The sequence below is a fragment of the Uloborus diversus genome, chromosome 8 (assembly GCF_026930045.1).
Source record: "Uloborus diversus isolate 005 chromosome 8, Udiv.v.3.1, whole genome shotgun sequence".
Taxonomy (NCBI): domain Eukaryota; kingdom Metazoa; phylum Arthropoda; class Arachnida; order Araneae; family Uloboridae; genus Uloborus; species Uloborus diversus.
Window position 1 is genome coordinate 7,506,414 of NC_072738.1, and position 15,129 is coordinate 7,521,542.

The window sequence follows — 15,129 nt, forward strand, 5'->3', positions numbered from 1 at the left end:
GAAAGATATTAATGTATTGGAAAGGGTTCAAAGGCGGGCAACAAGGCTAATAAATGGACTTTCTCATTTAGATTATGATTCCAGGCTTAGAAGGCTAAAAATGTGCAGTCTTGAGCAAAGAAGAGACCGAGGGGACATGATTCAGTTGTTTAAATTCATTAAAATGAAAGATGTTACGGGGCTGAAGTTTAGCACTGAAAACAGGACAAGGAGTCATTGTTTTAAGCTATTTAAATCTCAGGCTGACATGGATATTAGGAAAAATTATTATTTTAGCAGGGTAGTTGAACCTTGGAACAGCTTACCGGAAGAGGTGGTAATGAACAAGGGAGTAGATAGTTTTAAGTAGAGACGTACCGAGTAGCACTTTGGCCGAGTAGCCGAGTACCGAGTACTCGGCCTTTTACTACTCGGCCGAGTACCGAGTTACCGAGTAACTCGGCCTTTCACTACTCGGCCGAGTTTCCCAGTACCAATTACGTTGAAAGAAGGACTACCGACACACACCAATGAATTTTGAACTTATTGAAATAGTAGTATAGACCTCCTTGTCCATATAATAGTTTTTAAACTAAATTCCTGTTGAAATTTAACTACAAAATTTTGCAAAAATAATATTTTTTAAACTAAAAATGAATAAATAAAAGGTATGACTTAACAAATTGGAATTAAAACAAATTATACAAATTTATTCATTATAGGTCTAGTTCGCTAAACATAAATAATTTTTAAAAGCAAAAAAAACAAATGTGCTGGAACACTGCAGACACGTTTTTCTGTGTTACAGGGATCGTCTTTTCAGGGCATAACATGTGAACTAAAGAATGTAAAGGCATACGACAAAAAATTTGACTTTTGCCGGATGCCTTTAAATCAACGAGCTCACATTTTATGCATTGAAAAAGAAATTCCTCGTAACGCCAAAACACGTGTCTGCAGTGATCCTGCACTGTGCTTCTAACGTTGTTTTATTTCCTTTTATTTTTAAAGCTAAGGTACTTTTATATATCTTATAACTAATTTTAGTTTGTAGCAAAAATTCCATATTTGCACAATTTTTAACAAAAAAGTTTTATTAACTTTCGAGACATTCGAGCCAAGATTTACTCCATTGAAGTATTTCAAACTTCATTATTCTCAAAATTTAAATTTGAATTGTAAATGTTTGCAGAAAATTATATATGCTTGAGTTTTTTTTGTAAATTTTAATACATTCAATTTTTTGCAACTACTCGGTATTGGCCGAGTATCTGATCAAAATTCGGCCGAGTACCGAGTACTCGGCATATTGGCCGAGTACCGAGTAGTTACCGAGTACTCGGTACGTCTCTAGTTTTAAGAGGGCCATTGATCTTCACTGGGGATTGCAAATTGTCTAGGACCAGTCTAGCTGGGCCCAGAGCCTGTTGCTGGTCGTCACTTTTGTATTTGTATTTTAATAGCGTGACACAGATATAACAGGTGTCAAAATTATCTGTCTGAGATCAACTCCTATTTTATGAGTCTTATTTTTCATTGCATCCACCGATGTACTCGCATAAGATTTGAACTCTAGTCAGATTCGCTAGAACCTTTTTTACTAAAATTATTATTTCATTTAAAAGTAGTTTTCAGAAATTGCTACAAACTAGTATTTTTTTGTATCGCATTACTTTTTCTTACTCAAAAATGCAGCTACAAAAGGGTCTCTAATTGAACAAGCTACTTCCGACCACTAAGCTGTGAATACTAAAAAAAATTCAATAAAACTTACCTTTTTCGTTAAGTGGCTCAGATTCGGGAAGTAGCGAATCATCAACATCATTGTGATCGATATTTCTTCTTAAATTCACAAGTTCTGACCGAGATGATTTTCTGCTTTCAGAATGTTCCTGCAAGCGAACAGCTTTACTCATCCCACATCCCGAAAAGCGTAAAGACTTTTTTTTATACAGAGTTTGAGACATTTTAACAAAAATAAGATGAATCAAACACTTTTCGTTTTCGACTGTTTTTAAATTTAGTACGTACAAACTTTATACATTGAGTTGAGTTGTCACTGCTCTGTAGGGGTGCATTCGGAAACGCGGATCGGTCGCCTCGGTGCAACCGCAAGCGTTCGGAAACGCTTGCGGTGGAACCGGTGACGTCACTTAACCGCGTTCGGAAACACTGCGGTTGTTTTTTGGCGGTCGACTTGGTAGCAACCTGTGGCACCGCTGTCTGGAAGCGGTTAGCGAGATCACAAACGTCACAAAGTCTGTGTTGGCCAATCCGGTCGTGTTTCATGTTTTGATCGTAACGCACGTGACTTGCCTATTATGAAAGTTACGCGTTGATTGGAGTGTCGTTTGCTACTGAACTAGAACTTCCGCGGTTTAACCACGAGCGTTCGGAAACACAGCTGTTCTACCGGAATTCCTAGAGAAATTCCAAATACGTCATAACCACACCGGACTAACCACGCGGTGTAACCGGTGGATCGTTTCCGAACGCAGCCTAGGGGTGCATTCGGAAACGCGGATCGGTCGCCTCGGTGCAACCGCAAGCGTTCGGAAACGCTTGCGGTGGAACCGCTGACGTCACTTAACCGCGTTCGGATGTTCGGAAACACTGCGGTTGTTTTCTGGCGGTCGACTTGGTAGCAACCTGTGGCACCGCTGTCTGGAAGCGGTTAGCGAGATCACAAACGTCACAAAGTCTGTGTTGGCCAATCCGGTCGTGTTTCACGTTTTGATCGTAACACACGTGACTTGCCTATTATGAAAGTTACGCGTTGATTGGAGTGTCGTTTGCTGCTGAACTAGAACTACCGCGGTTTACCCACGAGCGTTCGGAAACACAGCTGTTCTAGTCTGTCCCCCAATATCACAAAGAATCCCCCAACTCGGGTGCCCCCCCAAAAGAAACATACCCCTTAAAACACCCCTCTAAAAACTTCAGTGGCGCAGTGTGCGCCACGATAACCCCTAGGTAAGCACCACTCACTATGTAAAACAAATCTTACCTATAAAGGCATTACAATGACATCATACCCAAGATTACCATTTAATTGTTGCAAAATCAGTTAAGGCAATTATAGATATTATTTATAGATATAGAAGTTTTTTTGTTCTTTTTTTCTAACTGAAAAAAATAAAGAAAAAGTAAATAAAAAGTGCAGTTACACGCGTTGGGAGGGGCAGAAGGAGAGTAAGAGTGCTTTTATGAGAAGCAATTATAAATAATAAAAGTTAAAGACATGAAATGGAAAAAGCGGAGCGCCGCTTTCAACTACACTGGTGTGCAAAAATTAAGGACGAAGTCGAAAAATTAGCATATCAGCTGAACGAAGAGGCAGAGCGGACAGAAAGACCAATCAGGAGATTAAGTAAGGTGATGTATGGTAGCACATGCGCAGATATGCAGGCAGACGTAATGGGGGAGTGTCTGAGTAGTATAAAGCATGTTGTCGGTGTAAGATCAGTATTTCTGGCAGAGAGATTGCACCTCGTATAGCAGTTAAAATCACACCGAATTGCTGCCTCAGCGAGAAATGGCGAATAATCAATCTGTTAGACGACATCTGGATGCTTTTACCCGAGGTAGAATCATTGGGAAGTTGGAGGAAGGCCGCAGTGTGACAAGTGTGGCTGCAGAGTTCGGAATTGCTCACAGCATCGTTTCACCACTTTGGAGACAATTTCAAACTACAGGAACAGCTATCCGGGGGTTCAGTAGTGGTCGTCCACGAGGAACCACACCCGCAGATGACCGGTATATTGTCTTACAGGCCAGAAGAAACAGGCGGCAGACAGCGGGAGAAATCGCTAGACACACGACACAGGCGACTGGACGACCGATATCGCGTTTTACCGTGGCCAGAAGACTGCACGGTGGTGGTCTGTTTGCACGACGTCCTATACGGTGTGTACCTCTAACGCCTGCCCATCGGAGAAGGCGTTCTCTGTCGTGCCGGGAACACCGGAATTGGAGAGACAATGAATGGGGACGAGTACTCTTTACAGATGAGAGCAGATTCAGTCTGAGTAGCGATTCTCATCGCATACTCATCTGGAGAGAGCGGGAAAGCCGCAATCATCCCTCGAACATCATTGAAAGGGACAGGTATCCCTACTAGCAAAATTTCTTGCATCAACCTTGACAGATCTTGATATTATACTGACGGCGTCAATATTGACGTGTTTCATACTGCATAAAGCTTGCATAAAGATTAAAAAGCAATATTACAATAACAACACGTATGCAACATTGCATACATCTTAAAATATCAATATTGATATTACCTTACAATAACAACATTGCATACATGTTGACGCCGTCAAGATGATATTGATTTCATGCTGTCGCCGTCGTCGCGGTGTTCTCGTTTGGGGATTCATCATGCTTGGTAGTCGTACAGATCTTCACATCGACGCAGGTTTAGTCAACGGGACCCGTTATTGTAACGAGATTCTTCTTCCATATTTGCTTCTTTTTAGAGGCGCTATGGGTCCGCAGTTCCTTTTCATGGACGACAATGCACCATGTCATCGCACAGTAGCTGCCGAACAGCTCTTAGAGAGTGAGGATATTGAACGTATGGATTGGCCGGCACGATCTCCGGATCTCAATCCCATCGAGCATGTATGGGATTTTCTAGGCAGACGCTTGGCAGCTCGTACCTTACCATCAGTAACGATTCGGGAGCTTCGATTGGCGCTGCAAGACGAATGGGCAGCAATGCCTCAAGAACTCATTGACACCCTCATTTTCAGCATGGGCAGACGCTGTGAAACCTGCCTAGCAGTCGGGTGAGATCATATCCCCTACTAAAGACCGGATGTTTCTTGCTGGACACCCATCACAGGGATGTTTCGGCCTTCAGTCGCATTGCGCTCCATGCTACTTTTTCAATAAAGCTTCTTTTTATCCCTCTGATTTCTGTTTTAATAAGTGTTGCTTACATTACACATGTCCTTACGTATTGGAATCTTACGGTATTGAATGTGTTGATTTGGAAGGTTTTTGTACAAAGTTATATTGAAAAAACCGTCTCTTCCTTAATTTTTGCACACCAGTGTACATTATGGACTAAAAATCAGTTCGTTCAAAAAACTTATTACTACTTACTTTTAATGTTGCTGAATAAAGCAGCTTTTCTATGCAGCTCCTGCAGTAGTCTTTGGCTTTGAACATGAGCTCTAATTAATAATAGGAAAAATTTCTGTCAACACTCAACTGACAGCGGACGAGTAAGAACGTTTTCTCGGAAATGTATCAACTCCTCTCTCTTTCAGCATTGCTCTCCTCGGGCTCTCAAGGTCACACTCGGAACAAAAACCCCTCATGCAAACTGGACACATCAGGCAGAATTCTATTAGAACACGTGAAGGTACCACACAAGGCTGCAAGCACTGCTTGAGCCCCGTACGATGTATTATCAAATGACAACCAGACGTGGCGAGAACTACAGATCCGCGGGCTATAAAGCAATTAGTCCCTTCGATTTCCGACAAAAAATAGCATCTTCTTTCGGCGAAACAGTCTAAACAACGACAGTTGTATCCAGTTGTATCGTTTGTTTCTGTTTTCAGCAAGGAAAAAGTCTTCGTCATTTGACTGCGCTGTTATTAGGAAAAAGTGCCTTTGGCTAATGCTCATAGTGACTTTTATTCCGTGCGGCAGTGCAGTGGTGTAGCCAAGGGGTGGAATAGAGAGTTCATACCCCCCCCCCCCCGCATATATCAACAAAATAATTTGAAGGAACACACTGCAAGTGCATAAAATTGCACTATCTGACCTTTAATTTCGAAACATATTATATGATTCCCCCTCTTTCCTTCTCTCCCAAGGAAAGTTTCTTGAAGCACCACTGTGGCAGTGTACTGAAAATCTGAAAATGTTGCGCGTATTTATGCAGTACTTCTTTTTTCAAACACGGGATGATCGATTTGTAAAAACCCGTTCACGCGGCCCCGCGGCCCCACTTAGCGTTTAATATTCGTATTTTCCGCATCGAATGCCGCCCGAAAAGAATCTTAGCTTTTTTTTGCGGCCCCATTTGTAGTTTTTTAATAGCTGAAAAATACCGTTTGTTTTAGATTTCAGGTATACTGATGTTGCTAGTTATGTTTTAGTTATTTTACTTTTCTTCTAAATTTCAAAGAACTATGCCGCAGTTTGAAACAGATGCAAAAAGAATTGATTCATGCCTACTCCACTTAACAGATTTTACTAAAAAGGTTGGAGTAACTTTTAAAGTTCTCGCACGTGTCTACACAGTACTTTTTTTTTCTAATAAGGGACGACCGGTATGTAATCGTTTCCGCAGCCCCACTTGGCGATTAATATTCCGCATTTTTCGCGACGATTCTTAGCTGTTTTTCGCGGCCCCATTCATTGTTTTTTTTTTTTGGTGACTAGGGCCGCGATAGATGATAAGTACCGGATGTTTTAGATTTCAGGTTTACTGATACTGCTAGATAAAATTTTTGTTATACTTCGTTTTTCTTGTAAATTTCATTTAAGAATCGCGTAAAATCGGCGGCCTCTTTCTCCAAAAAAAGTGGAGGGGTGTAACCCCCCCACCCCACCCCCTTGCCGAGGGCCCTGATCTTATCCTAACACGTATCTTACCTTCCAGACGTAAATGGAACATAATCTCTGCCAAATCACTTGACCGCGCAATTTCTAATGTGAAATACCGACTTGGAAAATATTACGTAAGAACGAGTTTGACTCCCCTCCCCCCCAAGTAAGGGTACGTATAGTCTTTTTCAACTCCCTCCCCCTCGGGACCCTTACGTATTTAATGAATGGCCCCTTATAGTCTACTATTTTCATTGAAGATAAATTAGCATAAGGTAATTTTATATACTTCAAAAAATAAATGAACATCCGTGCAACAATTAGCACTTACTACAGAATTTGTCTTTTGCGCAGAAATAAGTTTAATCCGAAAACCGGGGCTTTTAAATTGCGAAATCAGCGTGCAATCGCTGATTTAAAACGAGTCTGATTGAGGAGCATAACGTACTCCTCGAGCGCAGCGCCATCTGGATTTTCCTCAGATCTGACCTCACTTTTTCCCCGTCGATCGGCACACAACTCCTTCTAGGCACTATAGTTTCGGGCTCTCAAACAGAAGTTTATTCTGTAAACAAGTAGGGGAATCGTTGCTCTGCGCAAAAGGACTCATTTAATCTTGTTTATTGCATTGCTTTTTTTACTTCCTTTTACAAAAAAGGAAGTATTGTATCCGCGAAAAAATTTTCACTCAAAAATCGACCTTAATTTCCATTTTACTCACCCCCGAATGAATGTTGAGGTTTTTTTTTCCGACTCGACCCTTACGTGGATAAGTGTCTAAGAACATACAGACACGCGAAATATCCATTTTGACGATTCCCGAGTTAATGACAACGAGTTTTCTTGTGACGTCTGTATATAAGTATGCGAGTATGTGCGTATGTATGTGGCATAACTCAAGAACGGTATGTCCTAGAAAGTTGAAATTTGGTACGTAGACTCCTAGGGGGGTCTAGTTGTCCACCTTCTCTTTTGGTTGCATTCGGGTGTTTCTAAAAAGGTCTTTTACCCCTTTTTTGGGGGAAATCATTGTTAATTTCGATGTAAACTCAAGTGGTATTACAATTTGGCGGACACTTGGCGATATATCGCCAGTATTTTGGTCGTCAAGTTTTGTCACCAACTTGGCGACAAATTTGGCGATTGTTTTTATCTGGTTTTGATTTGGCTTCTGTTGGTGATATTTAGAGAGTAAACTATTGAATCACATTAAAAATGCCAATAATGGGGGTGTGTGTGTGTTCTTGTTGAGATAAGCGGAATTATATTAATCTGACGAATATATGATGGGGGAGGGTAAAATATTTCTGACTGCGTTTTCCAGAGGATTGGGATTCCCGGCGCATTGAAAGTGTACAAGTGTGGCTTGACAAGTGTGGTGTTGGTGCAGTGAAATTCATGGCTATTTTTTTTTCTTGATTCGCTCTTTTGCATTTTCCTTTTTCATTCGCTGACTTGGGGAACATGCAATAAGAGTAAAAGTGTAGGGAATAAAGTTGAAATGTTTCTGAGTGCATTAAAAAGAAATATTGAAGTTTGTCGTGTGGGATTAGTTTTAGCTATCACTCTTTGGCCCAATTTTTTAAATAAAAATTACATTACATAGATTATTGTTTTTTTTTTTTTTTTTTTTTTTTTTTTTTGAGCAATCACGATTGCTTATTGTTCTCACTTGACCGTCTTTGGTGTCCGTGCCTGTTTCAGCTTGGATCAAGGGCCTCTGCAGCACCACCGCCCACCGTCCTCTGCAGGCGCGGCTGCTCCAGTCCTGAGCACTGTCCCCAGGATTCCGCTTCTCCTGGTTGGTGATGTCCATGTCTTACACACATGCACGTTCATACACACACTCACACCTGTACACGCGTAACCGCCCAAGAGGAAGGATAGGCTTGGGGGGACAAGAGCCGTTTCTAGAAACAATAACTCCAATGAGTAGGGTCCTGTCCCAACTTGTGATTGCGAAACACATAATTTGAATTCAAAATTTCAGAATTCAAATTAATTTTTTTTTCTTTCAAACTCCATGCGCAATATATTTGTAACTTCTTGTGTACGTAACATTCATTTTCGCGTGCATAGTTAAATTTAAGTATTTTGCTTGTTTTACTCGCTTCTGGGTATGTCATATTCCAAAAATTTCCACAAATGTTGGTTAGGATATCATTTACTCAACTTCAAAATTCGGAGTCAATTGATGTGCTGATTTTATGATTTTTTTTTTTTTTTGTAAAGTTTAGGCAAAACTGCTGAAAATGCTTAGGCTTGCGACGGTCCATTTCGGAACTTTAGATTCCGTAGCTACGCTTCATTTTCCGTGCACTGGTCCTCAAAAAGGTTTGAATTACTTACCAAGTTTCTCTGAAAAGCAGATTACGTATTTGGTTTTCAAATCACCCACGAGAAAGAGGGGGGGGGGGTCCATGGGCAGACTGCGCTATTGAAGTTTTGAAGAGGAGAGGATAACTTAAGAGAGTTAGTCTCATTTTAGGGGTTCTCGTTCTGGCGGGTTCTCCGTCACATTTGAGGGATGAGAGTCACCGCCATTGGGGGGGGGGGGGGATGTGAGCCTCTACACTATAATCACGTTGCGTTTAAACGTTTCATAAACGTTTTAACATGGTTATAACAGCGTTAACAGTCGTTTTAAAACGTTTAATCAACGAAGTGTGCTCTCTGAGTAATTCCATTCGAAAAAAAGCCCTCGAGAAGCAATAATTTGATTTTAAAACCTTATAGAATGACATGGGTGTCCGTCCGTTCCTGTGAACAATAACGCGCCTCTTACGACGATCCACCCTCCCCCACCCCCTAAAGAACGATAATCCGAAAAAGAGCTGAGACCACCTTAAATTATTAACTACACGGTTTGTATCATACCGGTTCCTCCCCGTGGGCACCTCTGCGAATGAATCACTCGAAAAGTAAACCATTCTAGAGATTTGTTCACAGGGGTGCACTCTATGGGGACGTAAGGGGGGGGGGGTTCCCCTCTGATTTTAGATAAAGTGCTCCCACTTTTCCGTTTAAATAGATAATTTTTAATTTTAACAACTCTCAAGTTTAAACCTGCTAGTGTCGCCCAAAGACCCGCCCATATTATCATTATCCCTCACTTTTTAATTAAAATTGTACATATTTAATCTTAATAACTATCAAGTTCAAAACAGTATGGAAAGCGTTTCTCTACCCTTTGTTTCAAGATTTTACCACCGGATTACACCAGGGAGGATGCAGAAAACAATTTTAGGGGGAGGGGGCTTTTGAAGAAAGTCCTCCCCCCCATGAACGAAATTCCGTTTTAGGTACGATAAATGTCTGAAACTGTTTGGGGGTCAATAAAAAGCACCAAATCGGGCAGGGATAAGGTACCTAATCGGGGATAAACGTTGCAAATTAATTTTATAAGCAATGAAACGAAGTAGTAGTTCGAATTTTTACTTTGAAAAATAATTAATTAATTGAAAAGATACTATCATCGTTTACATTTTATGCATAAAGTGTGAGATCACAATGTGTACGGATATTGTTATCGAAGGTTTAAGGGGGGGGGGGCATGACCCTTATGACCCTTCCATTATAACTGACACTAAAACAACCCATGCCCCTCCATAAATCCGTTCATGTGATAATTAACAATTTTCATTCGAAAAAATATCGTTCGATTATTAAGAAATCTCTTAATTATCGAAACTTCGACGCTAAACATTCAACTATAACCACATTCGAATAAACCAAGCGAAAAGCCATCATTCGATTTCGAAATAATTCCAAATCCCAAGAGCGAAGGTGCACCACCTATGAAGCTCTTCCCCAAGACCAATACCCTCAAAAGAAACAAAACCTCCGATAAATTACAATCCCGCAGTTTGCGTCATAACTCCCCCCCTCTTCCCTCCCATTTGCACCCATACGAATAAATTACAAGAGAAGTAAACCACCTCTTTCATTTAGAAATAAATAAATACCTTTGTGCCGAGAAAAGTAACATGAAATAACAAACGTTTTGTAGCCCAAATATACAGAGTACTGCAGAAACGTGTTTTGGAGTTTTAATGAACCATTTTTTTCCACAAAATAGTAAGCTATTGCATGGAAGGGGCCATTCATTAATTACGTAAGTGTGATTTTAGCAATTTTTGACCCCCTCCCCCATGTAAGGGTACGTAAGATTTTTCAAACCCCTCGCCCTTATTCTTACGTAAGATTCCATTTCGTTTTTCAAAATAATAAAATGACGAATCTAACATCACTGGAATCAAAATTAAATTCACTATTTTTAAACTAAACCTTTTTGGTGTAATGAAATATTTGCTAAAAAGTTGGAATCTAGACTGAATGTTTTTCGACATATTTTTGTTTATGATGCGATACTAATTAAAAATAAAACATGCCATACCATAGTGAGATTCTTTTATTATATTTTACATTAGCCATTCTTTGTAAAAAAAAAAAAAAAAAAAAAAACAGGTCATCCTAATACGTTTCTTACCTTCCAGACGCAAATGAAATATATAATCCCTTGACCAAAACTATTGACTACGCGATTTCAAACGTAAAATATCGACTTGGAAAATATTACGTAAGAATGGGCTTGAATCCCCCCCCCCCCACCCAAAGTATGTAGATATTTCTCCACCCCCTACCCCTCGGGAACCTTTGCGTAATTAATGAATGGTCCTTAGAGACATCCAGTAATGTCTTTACATCCAAAACCATCGCAGTCTCACTATTTTGAGGTTGAAAGAAGGATTCCTTAAAACCCCGAAACATGTGTTTGCAGCAATCTGTACATTTGGGTTCTAAAACGTTTGTTACTGCCTGTTACACTTGTATCTCATCGAAAACAACCCTGTTGTAAAAATTTCCCCGCCAAGAAAACCTTTTTTTCCGCACAGAAAAGAAGGATTTCATCCTAAACCCAAAAACAATCAGCCTAAAAAAGTTATGATATCTAGTTTGCCCGCCAAGTATCTCTGCCAAACTATCATCCTCTCTCTTATCCTCTTTCATCACACCTACTTCCATTAGAACCTCCTCCCACCTTCAACTCCTCAGAAATATGGATAGATCCTTTAAATTGTTTATCTTGTTTGGCGGGAAGCTTTTTGCTCACCAAGCAACCACTTCACTTTGAAAAGCTTCCCGCCAAACAGGATAAACAATTTAAAGGATCTATCCATATTTCTGAGGAGTTGAAGGTGGAAAAAGGTTCTAATGGAAGTAGGTGTGATGAAAGAGGATAAGAGAGAGGATGATAGTTTGGCAGAGATACTTGGCGGGCAAACTAGATATCATAACTTTTTTAGGCTGATTGTTTTTGGGTTTAGGATGAAGGCTTTCTTTTTTTGTGCGGAAAAGTTAAAGGTTTTCTTGGCGGAGAAACTTTTACTACAGGGTTGTTTTTGATGAGATATCACATCTTTTTGCATTGATATTGTTACTTTGTCTGTATTTTTAGAATTGAGAACTTCATGTCAGAAAGTTTTCAATTGAAACAACGCTGTTTTGTGTTTTTAAGGAACAATAATGGCAAGCCTAATTTTACGTCAAGTTATTTTCTGACCATTAAGATTCTATGTTCGTTTTGCGAGAATTGTGCTGTTTAAATTTAATTGCAATCCTTGTATCCTCTCTGTTGCAAAGAAAACTTCTTGGATAACAAAATACTATATTTTAAATTATATTGTTTTCGAATATTTTACAACTTCGCAAAAAATCCTATTACAGTTTCTTTATTTGACGGATTATTCAACATTTTCATGAAGGTTTCTTTAAATGTTTTATAGCTTGCGGGCTATCTTAATCAAAGTCGTTGTCTTGTTTAATACCTAGTTTTGTTTAAAAGTTCATTAAAAGGACGAAATAACGCATGTCATCACAAAGCAAGAAAGAAAAAAAAAAACTAAGCCATTAAATATTTGAAATTTGAATGTGTCAGAAGATCTGTACAACTGTACTCGACGTCAAATCGCGGATATCCCAAATTTGCCGCAGCGACTGCGCATGATGCGCGTGGACTATCCTCATTAAAAGTCTTGCTTAAATTAATTGCAAAAATTTTGTGCGCTAACATATTACTGTGAAGCACGGATATACACACACGTATTTCCTATATTATTATTTATAAATCCCGCTGCAACATCCCCCATATGAAAAAGAATAAAACAATTGAAAGGATATCACTTAAAAAAATGATAAAGGTAAAAACAATTCTTTGAATAAGCGAAAATCACTCATCCTTTCACGTTCTTCCCGATGTAAAATAAACACATTCTTCAACTAAAATGACTAAAAACTCTTAAAAACGAAAAACAATTCTTTGAAATTTGAAATATTTCGCCAAAATAAACAAAAAATACAATAAATTACATTAACAGTAGCTTTAAAATGTAAACAAATGATCACGCAACTCTATTGTTCATAGCAAAAGTCGCCAAGCCACTCCGTTACTGTAATCCAGCCGATCAGCGAGCGAAGCCAACTCCGACCAATTAGCAGTCCGATCTTTTGAACGAAAACTTTTATAACTTCATATATTGCTTGATTTGTTCTTTCCACCAAAGATAAAGATCTTCCACTGCGCTGATCTTTTGTGTACAGAACTACCCTGTTGCAATTTATTTGGACGAAAATAAAATTTGTTTCGTCTTTAAATTCCATCATCTTTCCCTTTAATAATGTACTGATTAGTTTGATAATCCTTAAAGTATTCTTGACGTTAGCGTCAAAACTCAGATGGATTTGAGCCGAGAAACAAATGTTGCTAGGTACGGTACTTTCTGATCATTTGGTTAGGAAAACCTAAAGCACTGATCCGATCTCATGTTTCAACTACGACGACAGAACACATGTTTTGCGGGAACCTTCCAGTACATTACTTTAGAATATACCACGGGACCTAAAATAGTTAATTTCAAGAAATGAAAAAAAAAAAAGCTTCACTCTCTCTCTCTACGTTTTATCTATTCTCAATCGACAAATCACAGTAGGAAATTTCATTACAAAAAAACAGAGCTGACTTTCGTATTGTCCTTTGGCAACGAGTTAAATATTTATTTCAGTTCTCGCTCAACAATAGGTTAAAATAAACATTAATCATTTGGGAGATATAACCAAAAAATGTTTAAATTAATTAACTGACAAAAACATTTCCGAAACTTAATAACACACAAAAAATTTGATCAAAATCGGACCGGCCGTTTAAAAGTCTTATGGTGACAAACGTCCGCACAGAAGATTTTATATATTAAGATGTAAAATGCTTGGAACGCAGAATATGCGTAGCCACGGTGGCTCGACCCGAAATTACGGACAGTGGGCGTACTTCAGAGAAAATCCTAAACGATGCTAAAAATTCATTGTAAAAAAAAAAAATGTATACGTATCGTCTTATTTTTCTTTTTAATTAATTAATAACACTACGCTGAAGAATTTGTTTGTCTGAACGCGTTAATCTCAGGAACTACTGGTTCGAATTGAAAAATTCTTTTTGTGTGGCATAGTCTGTTTATTGAGGAAGGCTATTGGCTATTTTTTTAAAAATCAGATTGATCGAAATATGAAGTTGCAAATTAAATGCTTAATTGTTTGGTTCTATGAATTGCTAATAGATGACGCGGTAAGTTAACCCTTCAAGAGGGCGCTAACCGACAGTGTCTATAACTGAGGAACCATGCCCATGCTACGCTGTTGTGATCAGCGAACAGATTTTTGAATGCGTTTTTTTTTTTGATATTCAGGTATATAAGGATTTTTCTATTGGGTTTTGTTCTTCAACGTGTGTTTTTGTTCTTTTAGTTGAATATAGTTACTTATCTAAGTAAATAATATGATTTGTCGTATTATTGTGATTGTTCTTTATAACGCTTTAATTATAGCATCTTTTTTGGGAAACACTTTGAATTGCAGGGGGAAAAAACCGCTTCACTCGCTAAAGAGCAGGGTTACGGTAGCTTGGTTGCTTGGTGCGTTAAGCGATGAACTATGTAGTTGAAGGATTATTTTGAGTTTTAAAGCTACTGTCAGTATTTTTATGTGTTCTGGCGAATAGTTTTAAATTCCTTAGAGACTTTAATAGGTCTTTTGAAAAGGTGTGTACGCATTTTAGATGAAGAAAAATGATCATTTCACATCAGAAGGAAGGGGGGGGGGTGAATTTTTTTGTTTAACGGACTTCCTTTAATTTCTTAGCATGGGCATCGCAGTGCGGGTACTGCTAGTAAAGGTATATAATTACAGCTTGTTATTCCTTTCCTATCTTAGATCATTTTCTCCCGTCACAGCGCAGGAAATCACAGGAAAACAAATGATCGTTTTAGGGTTAATTCTTTGCATTGATGCTCATTAGGTGTCTTTTCGTACTAAATCGATGAGGCTCTCAACTTTGTGAATCACTTTTTTACTATATCTCAATCCGTATTTGAGTCCGTTCTAATTCCTCAATTTTCCAACAGGTGACACTGTGAGTGGTCTCATTCTGTAGCGCGTATCCAATTTACAATACCTAGACACCACGTTTATAAAGAAAGCAGCAGTCGTACCGAAATTAAGAGGGTGACAAAGGAACTTTAGTAGGCACAC

General features: G+C 39.0%; 1 protein-coding gene across 1 annotated transcript in view; it reads right to left on the reverse strand.

Moving 5' to 3' along the window:
- Positions 1-1,922, reverse strand: part of LOC129227905 (uncharacterized) — a 34,041-nt gene extending 32,119 nt beyond the window's left edge. The window contains exon 1 of the mRNA XM_054862526.1: positions 1,754-1,922. Coding sequence (XP_054718501.1) covers positions 1,754-1,895 — 142 coding nt within the window. The 5' untranslated portion in view covers positions 1,896-1,922. The remainder of the gene's footprint in view (positions 1-1,753) is intronic.
- Positions 1,923-15,129: the final 13,207 nt, after the last annotated feature.